Genomic DNA, 23,139 nt, shown 5'->3' with positions numbered 1-23,139 from the left:
GTTGTAGATATCTCAGCCCCTCCAAATACACAAATTCAATGAAACTCCACATGATTTGCAGGGATCACAGTTTCCCCATGTTTTTATCACATAATTCAAATTGTTGAAAGATCCCGAATTTTTTCCAAAATCCTGCAGTTTTCCTCAAAATATGCCACAAAATGTATCTCAAAATCAAAGAAATGTAAGTGAAGCTCCTGCATGGATTATATGTGTCACTTATTGATTGAATATGTAGGTGCTTTTCATACTTCACATTGCATTCATACATGGAAGTGAAAACTAAAGCATACCCACCCACTTAATGGTGGTTCATATTTGGTCCCTGAACCAAGATGAGTTTGACACTTAACCCTGATTTTGGAATAATGACCAACCTAAGCATTAATATAGGGAAGAACAAAAGGTTATGTGGATTTGACTTGGAAATTGTGTTTTTATCTTAAAACATTTATTGTGTTTTTGCGATAGATAGATAGATAGATAGATAGATAGATAGATAGATAGATAGATAGATAGATAGATTGATAGATGAATAGCACTTTATTATTCCCTTGGGTTGGCTCCCTCTGGGAAATTAAGGTTCCAGCAGCATTAAAAAGCAGCAAACAGGGTTGAGTCATTTTGATTGTTTTTAAAGTCATTTGTTTGCTTTTGTTGTTGTTTTGTTGTCATTTTTAGTTGATTTTGTTTTTTATTTAGTAATTTGTGGTATTTTTAAAGTTATTTTGTATGCTGTTTTTATTCGTTGCTCTATTTTTGTGTCTATTTCTGTTTATTTTTATTCTTTTGGGTAATTTGGGGCATTTTTTAAAGTCGTTTTCATTCTATTTTTGCTTTTCTGTCGTGTCAAATTAATTTGGTAAATTTGTACAATTTTCAAGGGAATCAATTTGGTGGCAGCGCAAACTCAAACCGAGGGTCGTACGTGGCCCCAGGGCTGCCAGTTGTACATGTTACAGTCAGAATGACTTCATTAATTCCAGGGGGAAATTACTTTTGTTACAGTGCAGAGATAGAGCTAACAAATAATGAAAACATCATTAAAAAGTTAAAAAGTAAACAGCGAGACAATGATTTTATTAACACAAGAATAAGGATAATAATAAATATGAATAATGAGGATTATTGTCTGGTCTGTAGCCTCAGTTAGCGCTACATGAAGATGGCTTTTATTGCTGCATGTTAATGAAAATGTTAATGTTGCTGCTGTTTGTGCACAGTTTTGCCATCTGTGTGTTCTGAGGTCCAGGTTATCCTGTGTTAAACTTTCCCTCATTTTAAACAGTGCAGCTCTGAATAAATAATGAGGATATCCACGAAAGGTTGTTCAGTGTCACTCATTTTAAGTACTTTGAATGGATTTTACTTAGGCTCTCCTCCTTTACCATCCTTCCCTCCTACTTCCTCTCACACACTTGGCAATTTCTGCAGTGTTGTTGCTGTCCAGCCCTCTTCATTCTAAGCTCTTTGTCCTTCTTGCTTTTTCTTCTCAAGTGTCCTTTTTTGGCTCTAATGAGCTCCTGTTCTTGTCTTCCACTTCCTCCCTGCAGGTACCACCAGGCAGCCCAAGGAGGGGGAGGTGCCAGGGGTGGACTACAACTTTGTGAGTGTGGAGCGTTTTATGGAACTGGAGCAAAGCGGAGCCCTGCTAGAGAGTGGAACCTATGAAGGTGAGCATCAGGAAGCTACGGGAAGACGTTTGAGCATAAATGTGATATTGGTGATATCAACCATAGTTAAGCTCTACTAGTATTTTACATTTGGAGCACATGTGCTCATTTAAGGTTCACTAGTATGGGGCTACACTTTACTAGTGAAGCAAAAAGTGTCACTATTTCAAGTAGCATTATATGCTGATAAGGGGGCGGGGAAAATATTACACTCAATTAGGGCGCTGGATTTGGTTCAAATCCCTCCTACTTGATTAGCATTAGGGTTAGGGTTGATTTGCACTACTAGTTAATGGTGTAAAGACAAATTGATTTGACGATAGATATATGGCGATATTTCACTGCGCGATTATCGTATGGATCCAAAAAATGTCAGGTTTTTTTTTTCAAATCATGTTTTGTAACGATAAAATATTAATTGCGCTAAAATCTGCATAGCACGTAAATGCCCGGTCACCATGTGTCAGTGAACCACCTCAGACCTTGTTAAACTACACCACTCCTCAATGCATTTTAGCTTTGAAATTGATTGCACTTTATTTTCATAAAACATACTGGGCACTGTTATAAATGTATGTGGTTACTTTTAAAAAATTATTAAATTAAGAATGAAATAGAATCAGAATCTGTTGTAGAACCAAAAGTTTAACTTTTTTGAAAAATGTAATTTGACAGTTTGATAAACATTCTGAATTATAGTTAGTTACCATTTACTTGTTCTCACAAAGTTGTATTTTATACCATTTTGTACTTTGTAAAGGTGATATTTGTAATTATTGATATTGCCATGTACCGGTATATCGTATCGCTTAGTATTGGGATATATCGTATTGTGATATGCAAATTGTGAGATTTTGAGTAAACTAGCAATACTCTTAAACAAAAGTGTTGTTTTAAAGTTGAGCAAAATTGTCGACTAGTAGACAATTTGTTACTAGCAGTACTAGTAAAGCTTTGAGATTTTACTAGGAGCACTTTTTAAAGTCTACTAGTAACACAAGCTGTCTAATAGTAGATGATTTTGCTTTCCTAGTAAGGGTCTACTAAGGACACAAGTGTGCTAAAAACCTTTACTAGTACACTGAAAGTCTTACTCGTAGTACTAGTAGACTATTTTTAGTCTACTAATAGTAGCATTAACACCTGCCTATTGTGGGTAAAAATTGTCTTTGGGGGATAACATTGTAGCGTTATTAGCCATTTTGGCTGGTGAAGAATGAAACAAATACCACTGCATTTGTTTGAATCGGCAGGATGAAGAAACGAGGTGACAAGTCATTGTTGCCAGATTGGGCTGTTTTCTGCTCCAGAAATTTTAGGGATTTTGTGTGTTTTTGGATTTTAAAACATAATGTATATCTGGCAACACTGCTCATTGCAGTAATTCTACACTATGTCGTGACGTGTCATACGAGTTCCTACGCAAAGATCGAGCAGCTCCTGGTTAGTGTTAGTGGCACCTCTTTAAAATGTGCACTATACAGTTTGTTGGGAGTTGGATTTATTTACATTTGAAGAGCATCCATGTTGGTAAAACAGGTATTTCTTAGTACTGATTACTTCTGTTCTTTAAAAAAAAATAGCTGTTTAAAGAAACATGAAGGTTAAATCTATTCTATGGCACTCAAAATGTAGTTTAATTTCACTGGAAAAAAATTTGGCTGGTGGAAAATCTGGTTGGCTGGTAACTTTAGGAATCTACCAGCCATGCTGGCTGGTGATCTAGAAAGTAATTTAAAGCCCTGATTATTAGTATTAGTATAGTAAAAATATTCACTCGCCATCTAATATACCAGATGCAAATGAAGTTGCCTGGATTAGAACCAAATCCAGCTCCCTGATTGGTTGTAATATTTTTGAAAGAAAATGGGATGCCTGAGCCCTCTAATTAGCATATTTACTAGTGACACCTTTGGCTTCACTAGTGCTAATAGTGATGCTTTTAGCTTCCCTAGTAAAGTCTACTTCCACACAAGTAAACCTAAATTGAGCACTATTAGAGCTTAATAATAGTTGATATCACTGATATCAAATGTATGCTCAAACATACCATAGAAGCCAAAAGATTCACGAGTTGCACTAGTACACCTTTATGCAAATGAAGAAGGAGGGATTAGAACCAAATCCAGCTCCCTGATCGGTTGTAATAGTTTCGAAATCCTATAGACACTTTGATTGTTTGTAAACCTTGTGACGTATTTTGTTGGGCGGGGCTTAGCCTGGAGGCAAAACCACAATTGTCTTTGTTTTTTCTGAGTATGAGTGTCCACTAGAAGCCTTTAAAACTTTAATTTACGTCCACTAACGTTATTCCTCCTATTCTGGCACCCAAACACACAACAAGACGACATTCTAAAGCTGTAACATTACTAGCCTCCACAGTCTTTAGCCAGCGGCGTTTTCTGTTTTTGCCTCCAGCCACGTTACTCATGACATGGGCCATTAAGGGGTCTATAGCAAGCCTGAATTAGATTTTCCCTGCCCCCTTATTAGCATGTATGTGCTACTAGTAGCATTAGTTACATTTTTCACTGTTCTAGTAAAGCAAAAGTAAGTAAATGTGCTCTAAATGTGATACTAGTAGAGCTAAACTATAGTTGATATCGCGGATAATGACTTTCTGCTTGAACAGCTTTCCATAGGAAACGTCTGTGTGTACGTGTGTTTGTTTCAGTAGAGCTGTTTCACTCGTGGTAACACTGTGGAGTAGATTTGAATAATCAAACCTGTCAGGTGATGCTCAACTAAACACATGAAGTCTTCTGCTCTGATCTGATGGTTTTACATCTTCCATGTCTAAAATGAAAGCTTCTCCATGGGGCTGTTAAACAAGCGCGTGTGTGTGTGTGTGTGCGTGTGTGTCTGCCAGTCATCTGGACTAATGCCATTTCCAAGTCATGTCAAGTCTGTGCATCTCTGCTCTGCTTCACTGTCAGGGATACTTCCACAGATGGAGGATTTGCTGGTTCATTTGCCCAAAAGCCATTTCTCAGATTGTGTTTGCCTTAACACGCTCATGCAAATTATGTCGTGTGAATGTGTGTGTGCGGGGGTCTTGTATGAGCATTTTAAGCTACATTTTTAATTTTTGCTGCATCTAGTGCATGTTTCTCTCACACTGGGCTGAAATCTGCCCACTAGAGGTGTTATTATTTGATTGAAATGAATTTTATAATTAGAGTTAGAAGGAAGTAAATAACTTGCCAGTGACGTGCCGAGACCACTAGGGTTGGGTAGGTGTGTTGCAAATTGAGACCACCAATGACAATTTTATTTGTTTCTGCTGGCAAGTGTTAATTCAATTCAAATCAATTTTTATTTGTATAAAGCAATTTCCAACAAAGTCATCGCAATGCGCTTTTCAAAATATAAAATTCATAAGAAAGAAAAAACCCAATAAGATCCACATGAACAAGTATTTAGCCATCTAACAAAATCAACAACATGAACACCATTAAAGAAACATAATCAATTATTTAATATAGCCTCCATACTCTCCAACAAGATATATCTCATCCATCCATAGCACATCCATTGTTTGTGTTGGAAACACAGAAACACAGAGAAAATGGCAACAACAGCAACAACTTAGAACATCCTCAGTGAGGAGCATCCACAAAGTCAATCCTTCCTTTTGTTCCATTCACTGTAGAAAGTATGAAACATGTTCTGACCTTACCTTATCTGGTAGCTCAGATGTTGGTCTCCCATCTTTTAAAAGCTGTTGTTTTTCCTCAAAAAAAAGTTTCTCTATCATCTCTAGCGCTGTCATCCTGACTGTAGCGTTATCCCGCATGGCATCAATTCACTAATGTACTGTGAACTTACGTATAACATTTAGCATAGCGCAGTTACGTGCAAAGGCAGCTCTCTACGCTGCATTTGCACGTAATCTTGGGGAACTGACTGCGCATGCGCAAACACGCAAAAACACGCAATGGGAACGGAGGCAGAGGAGCAACGTGCCTTTGGGAGGGGGCGTGGCCTCCCTCTGCCTTACAGGGGAGTGGAAAAAAATAAAAAAAAAAGTCTGTGCAGCTGTTCCAGGAAATAGCGCTGTTTAGTAATTTTGGCTATGAAACACACAAAATGCGGACACTTTCAAACTTATAGGTACCGAAGGCTATTGGAAATGGAAAAATAAATAATTTAGAATTATATCATAATTAAATCAAATAATCAAAATATCAATTCACCCTTGGGTAGGCACTGCCTACCTTGCCTACCCTGACGGCACGTCACTGTGACAATTGCTCACATAGGAAGCACATACTGTAGTCTGATCCAATATTATGTTAGAAAGCGTAGTGCACCACAGTTCCAGTTTTGTATGCATGAGTCTGAAGAAGTGTAGAGCACAGAGAGAACAGGGAGGAAATGATGTTGTGCTTTGGCAGCCAAAGCCTGTGATGTGATGTTGGTAGAATCTCATTAAGCTTCGACTAAAAACAAAACTGTCACTGTGTGTTTTAAGTGCAAATAGTTCCCTTTGAATAAAACTAAGCTCCTGTGTTTCTTATGTTGGTGGAGCTGATGGCTCTCAGCTGGTCTTTACATGCAGTTTCGCCATGTTTTAAAAATACAGTAGATTTATTTCAGATTCATCATTGCACACACATTTAAATGTGAACTACAGATCTTCTGATAACCAAACAACGAAGCACCCACAAGGACATTTTAAAACATGTTTGCATGTATCATTGTAACATTGTTTACCTAATTACCAAAGCATTATTCTGGTGTTGTCTAACCTCAGGGACCCATTAATACTTAGATTTCTGCATTTTAACACAACTAAGGTCCCTCCCTAATTCATCAAAGAGGCAGCCTGCTGTTAAGGATGCTTTAGGCCAGATATGGACAACTTTTATCACAGCGGGGCCACAAAATGTCTGATGCGAGGGCCACTTTATCAGCATTCATGCCAGTATTTAGAAAAATTACCACTCTGAGCATTAATACAAGAAAGAACAAAGAGTTTCTGTGTGTGTTTGTTGGTGTTTTGTATATTTTTCACAGATTTTAGGTGCTTTTGTTGTCATTTTGTTATTTTATCATCTTTCTGTGCGTTGTTTTGTAATTTTGTATGTTTTGTGGAGTTTCTGTAATTCACTTATTTTGTATATTGTTCTGTTTTTGTCTATGGTATGTTTTTTGTGTATTTTTATGTAATTTTGTTTTTGGATTCATTTTAGTGTATTTCTGTTGTTGTTTTTTATATTGTTCAGTGTTTTGTGTGTTTTTGCTGTTTTACGTATTTTTGAATGTTTTTTGGAGTCATCTTGTGTATTTGTATGTAATTTAGTATGTTTTTGGATTAATTTTTTTCTACTTCAGTTATCATTTTGTGTATGGTTCAGTTTTTTGTATTGTAGTCGTTTTGTGTGTTTTTTTTTTTTTTTTATACTTTTTATTTACAATTTTATATTACATGGACAACAAGTAAGAAAAAAATTAAAAAAAATAAAAAATAAAAAAATAATAATAATAATAAAAAATAATAATAATAATTTTAAATAAATAATTAAAGAAAAAGAAAATAAATAAATTAGGGGGGTAGTGCACCTTGTGAAGATTCAGTCCTTTATCCTGTAATCGATCCATTTTGTCCAGCGTTTCCCAAAATGTCTCGACTGGTTTCTTAGATAATGAGTCCATTTCTCCATTACGTATATTTCCTCCAGTGTATTTGTCCATTGAGTCACTGTTGGTGGGTCAACTTTCATCCAGTTTTTGGTAATGTTCTTTCTCGCTGCAATTGTCATTATTTTAAAAAGATAGATATCACTTTTGGAGATGACTTCAGCCGGTACAAGGCCAAGGTAAACGACAGGGTCCACAGGTATAGTATAACACAGTACATCTCCCATTACTTGTATAACTTCCCTCCAAAATGCTTTTATTTTTGGACATAACCAGAAGATGTGTGAGTGGTCAGCATCCGCCTGCCCACAGCCCCTCCAGCACAGCTGTTCACATTTCAGTGTTCTCTTTAAAATTTGTGGTGTTATAAAGAAACGTACCAAGTTCTTCCAGCCGAATTCCCGCCATCTCCTTGAGCTGGTGGAGGTGTGCTGCGTATCGCACATGCTGTACCACTCATCCACAGATATCATCATATTTAACTCCCTTTCCCACTTTTGTTTTATATAAAAAGTGTTGGATCCATTTTGTTTTAGGCTTTTATACAGTTTTGAGACTATCTTAAAGGGAGTGGCTTTGTATGCTTGTATTATGATTTCTACTAATTCGTTTCCTGCTGAAAGCTCTTTTCTGATTTCAGTATCAAAAAAATTTCTTATCTGTAGATATCTATAGAAATCAATCTTTTTTAAGTTTGTCAAATGATTTTAATGTTTTAGGTGTTTTATCTTCCATCATTGTGCATAACGCAGTTATCCCTTTATCTCTCCATTTATTAAAAGTATCATCTATTTTTGCTGTTGTGAATCGAAGTGTTTGGGAAGGCCAGATTAGTAGTTTAGAGTCATTTTCCAAGTTATATTTTTTCCTTATCATTTTCCATAATTTTAGTGTGTGTTCTACAATACCATTAGCACCCATTAATTTTATTTCTGTCTCACCTATCAGGGTTTGTGGTTGGGATTGGCCCGTGTTTAACTCAATTTGTTTCCATTTAGCCTGATAATCTGGAGAACACCAGCAGACAATATATCTCATCTGAGCAGCTAAATAATACTCCTTCAGGTTTGGTAGTGACAGTCCGCCTCTATCTTTGTTCAGATGTAAAGTTGTGAATTTAACCCTTGGTTTCTTTCTTGCCCAAATAAATTTTGAGATTTGTTTATTCCAGGCTATAAATTGAGATTCTGGTATCTTGATTGGTAATGCTGAAAAAAGAAACAATAACCTTGGCAGCACATTCATTTTTATAGTTTCAATTCTAGCGCTGAAATCTAAGGATAGTGCCGTCCATTGTGATAAGTCATTTTGTATTTTGTCATTTATTTTAGTGTAGTTTGTTTCATAAAGTTTGTTTGTGTCTTGTGTAATCCAAGTTCCCAGATATTTAATTGAGTTTGTTTCTTTTTTCAGTCTGTATTCTTTCCTTATCGCCTTCTTTATAGACGTGTTGATTGAGAGTATTTGTGTTTTAGAGATATTTAGAGAGTAACCTGAGAGAGAGCCAAAATCATTTAACGTTTCCATCACTTTAGGGAGTGTCTCATTAGGGTTTTGAAGGTATAAAATTACGTCATCAGCAAAAAGTCCAATTTTGTGTTCCTCTTTAGCTAAATTGATTCCATTTATATCTTTATGTTGTCTAATGGCCTGGGCCAGGGGCTCTATGAATATTGCGAAAAGAGTAGGACTTAAGCAACAACCCTGGCGAGTACCTCAATACAGTCTAAAATTATTTGTAAGGTGTCCGTTGATTTTAATTCTAGCAGTTGGTTCACTATACAGCGCCTGAATGCACTTGTTGAATTTGGTGTTGAAGCCCATTCTTTCTAGTACGTTGCTTAAAAATTTCCAGCTCACTTTATCGAAGGCTTTTTCAGCGTCTAGACTCATCACTGCTGCACTGATTTGCTCTTTGTTAATATGTTCTATTATATTTAAAGTTCGTCTTATATTATCTTGAGTTTGGCGCCCTTTAATAAAGCCTGCCTGGTCTTCGTCTATTAAATCAGGTAGAAAGTGTTCTATTCTTTTTGATAAAATTGATGTAAATATTTTATAGTCAACATTCAACATTGATATTGGGCGGTAAGATTCACAGTATTCCTTGTTTTTACCCTCCTTGGGAATAACAGAGATGGTAGCCTCTTTCCAAGATGGTGGAATTTCTGCCTTATCTAGTGTCCAATTGAAGGATTTCAACATAACCGGTGCAAGGGTCTCCCTAAAGATTTTATACCACTCATTTGGAAAACCATCACTCCCGGGGGTTTTGTTATTTTTCAAATGTGTGATGGCTCTATGTATTTCCTTTAGTGTTATAGGGGCTAATAATTTATTGTTTGCAAAGTTCCCAATGAAGGGAGATCAAGAGCAGATAGATATTTCTTTATTTCCATTTCATCAACTTGTTTTCCCTCTGAATATAAAGATTTGTAGTAATTTCTGAATATTTCATTAATTTCTTCTGGATCAAATAGTTCATTTTTAGTTTCGGGTTCTCTAATTTTATGTATTGAGTTCCGTATGTGTTTTGCTCTAAGTTGTATTGCCAGGATCTTGGTCGCCTTTGGTCCTGATTCATAAAAGGTTTGCTTTATATATCTCAGTTTTTTTTCTATGTCTTCATCCTGAATGTCCTCAATTTGTTTTTTAATTTCCCTTATCTGTATGTCTCGTTCTTTATTAGGACCCTCCTGCTGTTGTCTTTCTTTATCCCTTAGAGTGGTCTGTAGTTCATCATATTTTTCCTTTTTTTTTCGTTTTAAAAATACAGTTTTTGCTATAAGTTTTCCTCTCATTACTGCTTTAACTGTGTCCCACATTATGGTTGGTTTGGGGCTACCTTTCATGTTGTTTTCCATACAGTCAGAAATTTCTTTTTGGATTTCCTTTATTACATCTTCGCTGTTCAGAATACCAAGATTTAATCTCCATAAAGTGTTCTTAGGCTGATTTGTTATATGTAATTTTAAATATATTATATTGTGGTCAGAAATATCTGCTGTTTTAAGTTGTTATTATGTGTGTTTTTGCTGTTGTTTTGTGTATTTTTCTGTCATTTTGTACGTTTACGTTGCGGGTCACACAAAATAAGAACATGTCTGCTATAGGCTAATATATCATTTAAAAAAAAATTGTAAACTGCTATCCCACCTACTAATACATTAGTGTTGATTTTCCAAACATAAATTTCTGCATTAGTCCAGAGAATAAGTGATGGTGTCACGCCAAGTCCTCCTGTATTTACATGCGATCAGAGCTCTTCTTCATGAAACAGCAGAGTTGGAATTGTCACCCCCTGCAGTCACAGATTTTTTTGGGGCATGGATTTTGGATTTTTAGAGCAAACCCAAAGCTTGTGCTGAATGCTTCACTGCTATAGAACTCAATGGGCTAAATGGGCGTATGCATCATCAATGACGTCATTTCAACATGGCGGGGCACAGACTCGAAAACGGTAAAGTAGTCCCATTTTAAAAAGTTAATAAAACGAATATGGTGCAAAAATAATGTGTTTTGTTAGACATAGATCTTCTCATAAGGACATTTCATAGGTTTTATGCCACATTTATAAAAAAAAAGTGGAGGATCCCTTTAATTAAAAACAACTGACAGCTTGTCTGTGCTTTGAGAGGCAGCAAGTCTGGCAATTTAACTCAACAGCAAAGAAAACTTGTGTAGCCACAAAATAAAAAAAAACGTGATTGAAATTAACGGGACTGAACTGAAAAACAAATTATAGTGTGTGAAAGGGTTTGGTATAATTGTTTTGTTTTGTTTTTTTCAGTTAAATGGAAATGCATCACAATAGCTGAAGTTTAATTTGTTGAACCAGAATAGATTGAAGACTTGCAGTGACCAAACTCCTGAGGCCAGAAATACTTGTGAGGAGTCGGAGCAGGAACGTTTTATTAGGCCGCACCCCCAGTATCTATCAGTTTAGTTTGAAGATGTTTTTTAGAATGTAAAAATAACCAACAATCTCTGTGCTTTTCTAGCAGCTAAACTTTTGAATCACCTTTTTGAGAGGTGTTAATATAACCCTTTTATTACAGCCACGAGAGTCACATTATCAATATTCATGCCAGCATTTAGAATAATGACCAATCTGAGCATTAATACAAGAAAGAACAAAGAATTTTGGTGTGTTTGTTGTTGTTTTGTGTTTTTGGAGTTCACTTCGTTTTTCTTTTCATTTTGTGTTTTCTGTCATTCTGTCTATTTTTCTTGTCTTGTTGTTGTTTTTGTCATTTTGTGTATTTATGTTGTCATTTTATAGATTTTTCTCTCATCTTGTTGTTTTCTGTTTTCTTGGAGTACATTAAGTTTGTTTTTGTTGTTGTTTTATGTTTTTGGAGTCTTTTTGTATATTATTGTTGTCGTATTTCATTTTTTTTTTTCATTTTGTATATGCCTGTAGTTGTTTTGTGTAAAACAAAGCAGTTTTGTGCATTTCTGTTGTCTTATTGTGTTTTTGGAGTAAGTTTTATATATTTTTCTGTCATTATCTTTGCCAAGGAGGTGATATTATAACAATCTGAGCATTCATCCAAAAAAGAACAAAGGAGTCTTGTTGTTTTGTATTTTTCTTTTTCATTTTGTGTGTTTGTTGTTGTCTTGTGTTTTTGGAGTCATATAGCATTTTTTTCTTCTCTTTTTGTATATATTTCAGTTTTTACAAGAACATATTTATTTATTTAATTGTTTGTTTTTCTGCCAACAACTCAAAAACTAATAGATGGATTTTTATGAAGTTTTCAGGAAATATCAGAAACGGGAAAAGGAAGAAGTGATAATCCGAATCAATATTCCGAATCTCTCAGTTTTAGAAGACATTAAAAAATCCCTCTGATCATTTCAAAAGTTCATACAGTATAGCGGTTTTTTATTGATCAATGTTCATGAAATTCTACTCATACATGTAGGGTTGGTTCTTCTCTCATCTCACCGAGTGTGTTTTGCAAATTATTTTGTGCATTTATATTTACATATTGCATTTTTGGAGTCATTTTTGTTGTCATATTTCTATCACTGTGTATTTTTTGTGTGTTTTTGGAATAATTCTGAGTTTTTTTTTTGTGTGTGTTTCTGCAGTAATTCTGTGCATTTTGAGCATTTTGGTGTCATTCTTTGCATTTACCTGGAGCGGTCACATAATTTAGACTGAGGGACACCAGTTGCCTGTGTCTGATGTTGCATCCACACGTAACTTAATGTGTCTGTGGTGTGTTTTTTCCTCAGATAACTTCTACGGGACTCCCAAGCCTCCAGCCGAGCCGTCCCCGGCAGCCCCTCCTCTGAATGTGAGTGAGGCCCTGTTGCCCGGAGCCCGGCCCAGCGCCCAGGGCAAGAGGAAGAGGAACCAGTCAGTGAGCAACATGGAGCAGCGCGCTAGCCTGGAGCCACCCGAGGAGGAAGAAGAGGAGAGCCCAGTTGTCAATGGCAACGGTGTGGCCATCACTCCAGGTATTGTAGCATTGAGAGAAAGAGAGAGAGAGGGAGGAAAGGAGAGAGGGAGGGAGGCATGAATTTTCTGTTTTGATGCTTTTATGCGACATTTTTCATCTTCCTCTGACGGAAATTAGATTTAAACACAGGTCTGCGACCGTAAAGGAATTTCATAATGTCACATCTAGACAAGGAGAAAATCTGGTATGAAGGCCCCGTAACGTTCCCCGGGTGATTTGTTGCTGTCAGACTGCAGTGATTGAGTCAGAGCAGGGAAACAATGCAGTTGTCTCAGCAATCGCTTCCATTCCTACGAGACAGATCACTCTCACTCCTCCACTGTGCCTGTCTACACTTCATATTACACACAAACAACCAACTGCTCCCCAATCACTGCTTTAAAACATCAGCACATGGTGCACAGCGTCCCATTGACTTTATGGGACACAGTGTACAAGGGCAGCTCCACCTCATTGCCACTATCACTGACCACCACAGTCTGTTTTTAGCTTCCCAGCTGCTGTCCCTCTGTCCCCTTATCCCTCTGTCTCACTGCTGCTGGTCTTCTTCATCTTTGTTTCTATAAATACTCTAAACGCTCCTCTGCTCTCTTTCTCTCTCTCTCTTCTTCTCCCCTCTCTGACCTCTTGGTTTTTCTTCATCTCTGCCTCCTGCTTCCACACATCTCTATTTAGAGCCTGTGCTGTTGTTATTGGCCCCACTTCTGTTTTGATATCTTTCTGTCTTAAGATTGTTGGAAAACATGTAACTGAATAATTGTAATGTTAATGACTTAATGTGTATTGATAATTTAATGAGTTTATCACTTAGAGCAGAAATTGGCAACTTTCATCACAGCAGGGCCACAGAACTGTGATTATATGAGGGCCACATTATCAACATTCATGTCAGCATTCAGAATAATGACCGATGTCAGCATTAATACAGGAAAGAACAGATTTGTGTGTATTTTTTAAATCAGTTATTGTGTTTCTTAAACTCATTTTGTGTGTGACACGAACAGGTGCACGTCATTCCTAAACTTCTTCTCCTCTCACCTACCTCGCATATTTTAGCTCTGAGCAGTTTAACTGTTTGCAGGTGGGATTATCTTTTTTTCCTGCTGACGAACGCTGGCAGGGCTGACGCTTAGCTTTTAGACCACACCAGGTTGGAAGGTAAGGTTAAACAGCTTTTACCTCGCTCCGCGTGGTAAGACCTGTTCTTCGCTGCCGCAAGGCGTGAAGCTCCGACCTCCAGCTCCGGCTGTCTGCTTCCTCCAGCGCTGCCGCTCCGGCGTGCATATTGGCCTTCAGCGGCCTCTCACTACGTTGACAGCCCCGCTGCTAGCTCTGTGCCGCAAGACCAGAGCTCACGGACCTCAGCTCACCATAGCTGCCATCCCAGACTACGGGCTCCTGCGCACGTTGGTCTCCCTCCTGGGCCCACGCCACGGTGTTTGGCCCAGCTCCAGCTCCTATACCACGGTATATGAGCTACAGAACTCCAGCGACCCAGCTGCTGTTCAGAGGCAACGCTGTCCTTGACGTCTTGAACGCCCCGGAGTACGTTTGCCTGCATCCCTGCTAGCACCTATGCTAGCCGCCACATGGTAGCACAAGCTAAACCACCTGCTCTACCGCCTGAGTCAAGCAGCAATGGAAGACGAGGCTTCTCTAACCAAGGGAACGGGATGCATCATGGCTTGCCTTTGTCCATGTGGTGGAAAAATATCCATCAAGGACTGACACAAGGCCTGCTCCGGATACCTGGGGTTTGAGCACGCCCAAATGGCAATCGAATCAGCGCCCGGTGCCTCCACAGGAGACTGGTGTGGCTTCTGAGGCCCGAGTAAGGCCCCTCTTCCTCCACACACCGCACGGCTGCGGTGGATGCAGTGAAGACAGTTTCCATGGAAACTGCTGCTGTTCACGGCTCCAGCTGGGGCCCTCAGCTGAACCTGGCAGATATCTCCCCACCTGACGAGGATGTCCTTGTTATTGATTGTGGAGAATATGATGGGGACTCCTCAACCCACTCCTCTCCAGGGTGGACGAAGGGAACAAAGTGTTCGTCACTCTGGCCCAAGATGGACTGTCTGCCTCCTTCGCTGCCTCTCAGAAGGACGTGGAGGGCTCCACACCCGTCTCTCATCCTCCGAGCCTGGAGACCGTGGAAGTGTGCAAACGCGCTGCCGCACGGCTGGCCATCCCTGCCGTAGAAACCACCAGGTCCCGCTACAAGGGGAAGAAGCTTCCTCTCACCAGAGGCGCTCTGAGACAAACTCTCTTCTTCTTTTTCCCCGAGCTGCTCGAGAAAGTGGCTCGTCTTTCGCAGGCCCGCCCATTCACCGGAAAGGCCCCGTTTGCAGGGTCCTCCATACTTGACTGCGAGGCCATGGAGGCCCGTGGACTGCTCAGGATACCGCGGTGGAACCACTCATCGCGGCGCACCTCCTCCCACGCCAGGCTGCTGTGTCTCCACGTAGACCCATGCTGACGTCAAAATCAGACTGTCTCTAATCAGACCTGTCTCCCAGGACTTCCACTGCCCTCTTGGTTAGGGCCATGGATGTCCCCTCCCTCCTCACCGCCTACCAGGCTGAACTTTGTGAGGATTTTGCTTTGTCCCAGGACCCAGCGATAATAGAGGAGATGTCCACAGTGACAGATGTGTGCCTCCGTACCCAAGCCTGCTCACTACAGACTATGGGGAAGGTCATGGGCAATATGGTGATCCAGGAGTGTGCTCGCTGCCTCGACCTTGCGAAGCTGACGAACATTGAAAGATGCCTCATCCTTGATGCTCCCATTGTTCCTGTGGGAATTTTTGGCTCTGCCCTATCTTCCATGCTGCGAAGCGAAGAAAAGGGAATATGAGGCTTTGCGCCTATGCCTCCCTAGGAAGTCTCCGCCTGTACATTGGAGAACGGCCCCACAACTTCCTTCCCAGGGTCTGCTGTTCAAGGCACCAAGATCCTCCGCCCCGCCTCCGCAACCTCAGCGAGGCCCACCTGCCTGGCCCGGGAAGTCCCCAGCTGCCACTGCACTGGTGCAGCAATCCCAGCGCACGCAGGCACGGAGAAAGAAAAAGATGGCCTGACCTCTTTCTTCTCTCACTCCAAAGCTGAAGCTGACTGTTCCTTGTTCGTCAGCTCCAGCTGTTCCGCTTTTACGCGTGCTTCCACGGGCATTTCACGTCCCGCTCTTCCCTCTGCCAAGGCTTGGCCCTCTGATGACTGGGAGAGATGGACAGGTTCCACGGAATGTGTGGCTTTTGCCTCCTCCTGCATGTCCACAAGCACACATCCACACACATGTCAAAAACAGAGTGATGTGCTCATCGCTCACGCATCTAGGCCAAAGAACAGGGGCAACCCAAAATGTGAAAGCATTGTCTTCCACAATAAACAGGATGATAACAGGACCCATTATCTCCACTTGAAGGGAGGCTTCCTGTCGTAGACGGCGCTCCACCGTGGTCCCCCAGAACAAGCAGTGCATGCCATCTCGCGGCTCTAGAACTCTCTGGCTGGGTGCAGCCTGCCTCTGGGAGAGAACGCCGCCGCATCGCTGACGGTGCCTCTCACAGTGAGGGCTTCGGAGCGCCTGACCTCTCTTTTCCTGAGGATAGACAGATGGAAGGCACTCACAGTTATCAAAGGGAAACAGACTGCAGTTTGCGTCTGTCCCTCCCGGTTTCACCGGCATAATATACTTCCGGGCCTGAGAAGATACAGCCCGTGTGTTACAGGAGAAGATCGCCTTTGTGTTGCACAAAGGAGCGATCTCAGTGGTCCCTCCCTGTCGCTCCCGGGAGAGATTTTATTCCAGGTACTTTCTGATCCCCAACAAGGGGGGACCGAGGTCCGTCCTATCCTGGATTTATGTACCCTGAACAGGGGCCTCAGGAAATACACTTTTAGGATGCTCACACATTCCTCCCTTCTGCGTCCGGTACATCAGAGCAAATTGCTTATATCTGTCGACCTCAAGGACGCGTATTTCCACATCCCGATATAGGCGAGAAGTTCTCGCGTTGAACTGATGCGCTTCACCGGCCAATCAGGATTGGCAAAGTGAAATAGGGGAATGTAGCAGATGTGACATCCCAGAATGAGACATCTCACTCATATTACTCATAGAACCGGGGTTACGAAAGTAACCTAAATTTATTTTTATTGCTGTTGCTGTGGTTTTTTTTTTTTTTAGCTTTTTGTGTATTTTTGTTGTTATTTGGTGTTTTTTGAGTAATTTGTGTGTACCTTTGGTGTCATTTTGTGTATTTTTGTTTCATTTTTTACTTAGATTTTTTTTTATTGTGTTTTTGAACTAATTTTGTGCTTTTTTTTGTGTATTTCATGAATATTAATTCGGAAAAAAACTATTGGTTTTTCTCTTTGTTTGTTTTTTTGCTGTTTTGTGTATTTGTGTGTGTAAAATGATCATTACATCTTAGAAATAATCATAAATATATATACAAACTCATCCTTACATTTCCTTTATTCCTTCTTGATCATTGAAATTAATTGTTTGCACCTACAGACAGTCTTGTCCAGTCCTGTCTTTTGGTGCCTTATTGATTAAAAATCCACATCTTCATTAATGTTCGCCTTTTTAAAAAGGCCTTTAATTCACTTTATTGTGATTACCTTTTCTTTTTTGTCTTTATTGATGTTTTTAATTCTTGATTTTTGCCCTTTTCTTGATTATAATTTATAATTTACCTCGTGATGAGGCACCTGAAATTAACAAACTTCCATTCCATTGTCCAGACAAGAAAATTGCATCATTTTAGTCTCTTTTTTTTATTCTCTGCCTCACACGACATCAGCTCCGCTCCTCCAGAAAGTCACTCACTGACCCCAAAGTCTGTCTTTGCCCATTTCTCAACCTCTGACACAAGTCTGTTTGGGTTTCTCATCATATGCTTTGTCCCTTTGCCCCCCCCAAGGGTTCTTTGCAGTGACTCATCATGCATGCCGTGTGTAGTATCAGTGCACAAGGTCTGCACGTGTGTGTGTAACTGTGTGTTCCTGTGTGCTCCACAGAGTCCAGCGAACATGAGGACAAGAGCACGGACGCCTCTGGGGAGGTTCCAGTTGAATCACCCAGTCAGGCTGTGGCGTCCGCTGAGCTGCCGGCAGAAGGAGACGAGGTCCTGAAGTCTCCGACCAAATCCCCCACCAAAGTCCTGGATGCAGACGAGGAAGAGCTCGGCCCTCTACCAGACAACTGGGAGATGGCCTACACGGAGAAGGGCGAGGTTTACTTTATAGAGTAAGAAGAGATTTATTATAAGTCTTGAATTTGTTTTTTAAGAGTTTTAGAACCTGATACCTACAAACTCCTGGAGCCTCTGATTATCCCTTTCAACAATTCCATTATTCCATTTCAGGGAATAATTTTACACTTTTTGTTTTATTTCCCTTTCATCATCTTTCCCTGTTTAGATGACTTTACTGTAAAATGAACTTCCCAAAATTGTACAAAATAATGGTGAATATGGTTAACGGAGTCAACTACCGTTATTAATTTTACAATTTATATGCTTTAGACCAGGGGTCACCAACCTTTCTGAAACTCTGAGCTACTTCAAAGGTACTGTATAGTTTGAAGGGCTACCAGTGAGAAAAGCATATTTTCACAGTTTTACTGTAATTAGAGGATAAAATAATGTTGAGGTTTCAAGTACATGCAACATTTTTTTTCTCTTAATTTATGCAATTGTTTAATTATATTATATATAACATACCAATGACTATACACCCAATCTGTAACACTTAAAAACATTTGTCACAATGTTTCAGTGAAAATAAATATTTAAAGATGGTTTTGAATTTAATACTAAAACTTTATCAGCAGTATTTAACTTTACTAAGTACTAATACATCTCTCATATGTATTTATCTTTGTGAGTTTAAATCCTGGAAAATAATCATTCTACAAGCTCTCACATTTTGCAACATATATCTACCTTCATACCTGTGGGCTCTATTCTGTGGCGAGTAGGTTGGATTGAGAGAAGAGCAAATAGAGAGGTACAGTCAGGTCCATAAATATTGGGACATCAACACATTTCTCACCTTTTTGGCTCTAAACGGCACCACAATGGATTTGAAATTAAACAAACAAGATGTGCTTTAACTACAGACTTTCAGCTTTAATTTGACAATATTTACATCCAAATCCGGTGAACTATATAGGAATTACAACAGTTTTTATATGTGCCTACTACTTCTTAAGGAACCAAAAGTAATGGGACAACAGGCTCCTCAGCTGTTCCATAGCCAGATGTGTATTATCCCATCATTATCTAATTGACAAGGAGCAGATAAAAGGTCTAGAGTTCATATCAAGTGTGCTATTTGCATTTGAAATCTGTTGCTGTCACCTGTCAATATGAGAGCCAAAGAGCTGTCAATATCAGTGAAGCAAGCCATCATTAGGCTGAAAAATCAAAACAAACCCATCAGAGAGATAGCAAAAACATTAGGTGCGGCCAAGAAAAAATGTACCAGTGAGCTCAGCAACACCTAAAGACCCAGAAGACCACTGTTGAAGAAAAACCCCTTCATGACAGTTGGCCAGATCAAGAACATTCTCCAGGAGGTAGGTGTATGTGTGTCAAAGTCAACAATCAAGAGAAGATTTCACCAGAGGGAATACAGAGGGTTCACCACAAGGTTGAATTGGACATATTTGTCTGTTTTTGTCACGCTTTCTAAACATTCAATCACTCGTTGCCAGTTGAAAAATAGTGTGTAAATGTGTGGTATTGTCCTAAAACATGCATGGTGGCATTTCGGTGTTATGCTGAGGACCCTAATTTTAAAGAAAGACGCATATTTTTTAATTTTTTATAAAAAGGTCTTCTCGATTTGTCCGTTTCAGCATGTGAATTCAGTTTTTTCTGTCCGTTTTCCACGATCACGGGATATCGGAACACCTAGGTCACTTCTTACCGTTTGTGGGTGCAACTTCCTGTAAAGTCAATATGAGTTTATAAGCTTTAACTATGTTCCAAATATTAAAATATCAAAGGCTAAACACCGACTGTTTCTTCTTGTTTTTCAAAACAAGAGAGCTGGATATCGGCTGTAAGAGCTTACCATTGTTTATAAAAGAATTGTAATCATGGAATAAAGTTTTTGTGGCATATTGATTGATTATTGATTTCATCCTGGTGATTGAAAAACTTTCCTCTTTCATAATGTGTTTACTTTAGTAGCTGAAGGAATAATGAAAGTGATAGAATGCACTTCAGTAGAAGATCGAACTTTAATCATCAATGAATAATTGATGTCATTAGCACCGCGAAGGGGACACACACACACATACACGTCATTGTGGCTCTCCTTTACTTTTGTCGACACCTATTTACACATTATGTTCTTTCCATCTTCGTCCACAGTCACAACACGAAAACCACTTCCTGGCTCGACCCACGACTTGCCAAGAAAGCGAAGCCACCAGAGGAATGCAGAGAAGACGGTGAGTCACTCTGTTCTTTGTTTAAGCTCAAGTCTGTTACTGTTGTCTTTTAGCTTCTCATTATGTCTACATGTCTTCTTATATTCAGTATAAATATATTAGTAAAATAGCATAAATATACTGAATAGCATCACATTTTGTAGGATGTTGTACTTCCTGACTGGTACTTTGTGTATCTACTCGGCTGAGTTGCAACTTTGCTGAGTCAAGCTGTAAGTGTGACCTGATTAGGCCTGCTAAACCTGCCATAACGTTACATTTACAATTCAAAACAGTCGACTATAAATAACTATACAACTATAGCAGAGATGGGCAGCTTCAATCACAGTGGGGGCCACAAAAAGTGATTTGAATCATTTATGTCAGCATTTAGAATCATCATTCTCTGTATTAATACACGAAAGAAGAAATGTTTTGTGTGTGTCTGTTGATGTTTAGAATCAAGGATATACTTCAATGATCCCTAAGGGGAAATTTCTTTTGTCACAGTGGCTCCAAGTAGAGATTATTACAAGGTGAAAAGAAATAAACACTAACGAAGATACATACATGATTAAAAATACCTTAAAAAGTAAACATATAGAACAAATATTAAATATGTATTAAATGCACTATTTGGAGACATGTTTTTTTTATGTTGTTTTGCGTTTTTCGGATTTTTTAATGTACTGATCATTTTCACTTTTTCCTTTACCTTGTCTGTGGCTCTGATGCTTCGTTCATGCAGATCAGCCTAAATCACAAGGTGGAATATATATATATATATTTTATATTATCTTACAGGACTGAGGCTCTTTGCATTACCCAAGAATACATGAATGAATGTATGAATTAATTAATTTATCGGTCGGTATGAAAGCGCCCGATGCACGCAGGCCTTATCAGCTGACTTATTTTACTTATTTTACTTTATCAGTCCATCAGATATAAATCCATATATTTCCTATAGGATGTCATCGGTAAATGAAAGGATTGCATTGATGTCTAAATATTCTTTCTCCTGTCAGCGTCAGATTAGATCCACACAGATACGTGTTCACACAATGATCCTCCTTTGATTGGACAGGTCGTTTTCTAAGAGAACTGATTGGTCAGGAGGCAGGGCTTTAGTACTCACTCAGATCCTAGCCAGAACAAAACCTGGTCCTGACCAAGTTAGTCGTTCAGCCTAAGTTATCATGGTGATTTAGCTCCGTAAGATGTTATCCAGCTTCATAGGACAGCACACACTGATTAAATCCCGGAAGTTAGCGCGATAAGAGGAAATCCAGCTTTGTAGTATAGGCCCTTAAAGTTATTTTGTGTTTTGTTGTCATTTTGCATTGCACAACACTGCCTCATGATTGGTTCACAGCATTTCGAAACACCAGGAGAATTCATCTTGCAGGCAAGGTTAGGTATTGACATCCTCACTGGTAAATTAGTATAATGTATGTGTTTGCAAACTGAACCTCACACAGATATTGGTGCAGATCTGAATACTTTCCATAAATGTTCTTTAGGTTCAGTGTGTGTGAAATGTCTTCTCGCTGCATCATATTTATCCAATAAATGATCTAACATTCCTGTTGCTGTTCACGGCCGTCGGCCAGTGAATTAGTTTGTAAAGTGATTCAACAGAGTGACATGTGGATCGATATCTTCTTTCTCGGCTTCTCCCTTTATCCTTCTTTGCCCTCCATCAGCTCTCTCTCTCTCTCTCTCTCTCTCTCTCTCTCTCTCTCTCTCTCTCTCTCTCTCTGAGTGAGTGGCAGCGTGAGTGTGAGTGGAGGCTCGGAAACCCGGGGTTTTGGAGTTTTGTGAGTGAGTTTGAACCTTTTTTCTTCTTTTTCTGGCTTATTTCGTCACTCTGTGTGATAGTTTTGCGTTGCCTCGGTTTCTGTTGGGCGGTTTTTGGTTAGATTGCGCAGTTTGGTGAATTTGCTCAGGTGAGCTCCGTGGGGCGGAGCAGCCCCGGGTTGGAGAGACTGACCCGGCGGCACGGCGTGAAGCTGTGTACGGGGCCGGGTGTCTCTGTGGAGGAATGTAGTTTGGCGGTGGGTGAAGTGGTGGGTTTCGGGAGCATTAAATCAGCCTCTCGTATGAACAGTGCAGTGGTGATCTTTGCGGAGAGCACGGAGAAGGCCAATCAGCTGGTGGAGAGTGGGGTGGTGATCCGCGGTGCTCCGACTCCGGTGTTACCATTGGGGAACCCTGCGAGAAAGATAATGATCTCGAATGTTCCGCCGTTTTTGAAGAACAGTCTCCTTGAGAAGGAGCTGTTCCGGCACGGTCAGCTTGTATCTCCGATTAAACTGATCCCATTGGGCTGCAAGTCTCCTAAACTGAGACATGTAGTGTCCTTTAGGAGGCAGGTGTTTATGGTCCTCAGCGGGAAACAGGAGATAAACGTAATCATGAGATTCCGCATTGATGAGTTTTATTATACCGTTCATGTCAGTTCTGACAATTTAAAGTGTTTTGGATGCGGGGCAGAGGGACATCTCGTCCGCTCGTGTCCGGACGGAGGTGGCGCGCGTTGATCTGCCGATGCAGCGGCTCCGCCTCCTGTCAGCGCGGGGGGGCTGCGTGTTGGTCAACGTGACCCCGATATCAGAGGTTCGGAAATGCGGGGTGAAGCATTCAAATCGACGGTCACTGAGGGAGCACTGATTCATTCTGTCTCACAGAGCACAGAGAAAGAGCACGGAGCACCGGGGGGCACACACTGTAGTGAGGTGGGAGCCGTCGTCTCACATGGGGAGGGGTCCCCTGCTAGTGACAGTCAGAAGGAGGATGGCAGTGAGCTGGCTGGGGTTAACGTTCACACTCAGCCAGAGCTAGGGCTCACTGTTCTGAATGGGGGTTTACTGGAGGAGGAGGGAGATGTGGCGATGGAT

General features: G+C 40.0%; 1 protein-coding gene across 6 annotated transcripts in view; it reads left to right on the top strand.

The window, feature by feature from the left end:
* magi2b (membrane associated guanylate kinase, WW and PDZ domain containing 2b) overlaps window positions 1-23,139 on the top strand; it is a 166,850-nt gene that overhangs the window by 86,523 nt on the left and 57,188 nt on the right. For all 6 annotated transcript variants that reach the window (XM_028448961.1, XM_028448960.1, XM_028448962.1 and 3 more), the window contains exons 3-6: window positions 1,554-1,673; window positions 12,561-12,785; window positions 17,818-18,046; window positions 20,181-20,260. In XM_028448961.1, the coding sequence (XP_028304762.1) occupies window positions 1,554-1,673; window positions 12,561-12,785; window positions 17,818-18,046; window positions 20,181-20,260 (654 nt within the window). The remainder of the gene's footprint in view (window positions 1-1,553; window positions 1,674-12,560; window positions 12,786-17,817; window positions 18,047-20,180; window positions 20,261-23,139) is intronic.

This window comes from Gouania willdenowi, chromosome 6 (genome assembly GCF_900634775.1).
Source record: "Gouania willdenowi chromosome 6, fGouWil2.1, whole genome shotgun sequence".
NCBI classification, from domain to species: Eukaryota; Metazoa; Chordata; class Actinopteri; order Blenniiformes; family Gobiesocidae; genus Gouania; species Gouania willdenowi.
Note: the sequence above shows the minus strand (reverse complement) of the source record. Positions and strands in the feature narration are given on the sequence as shown.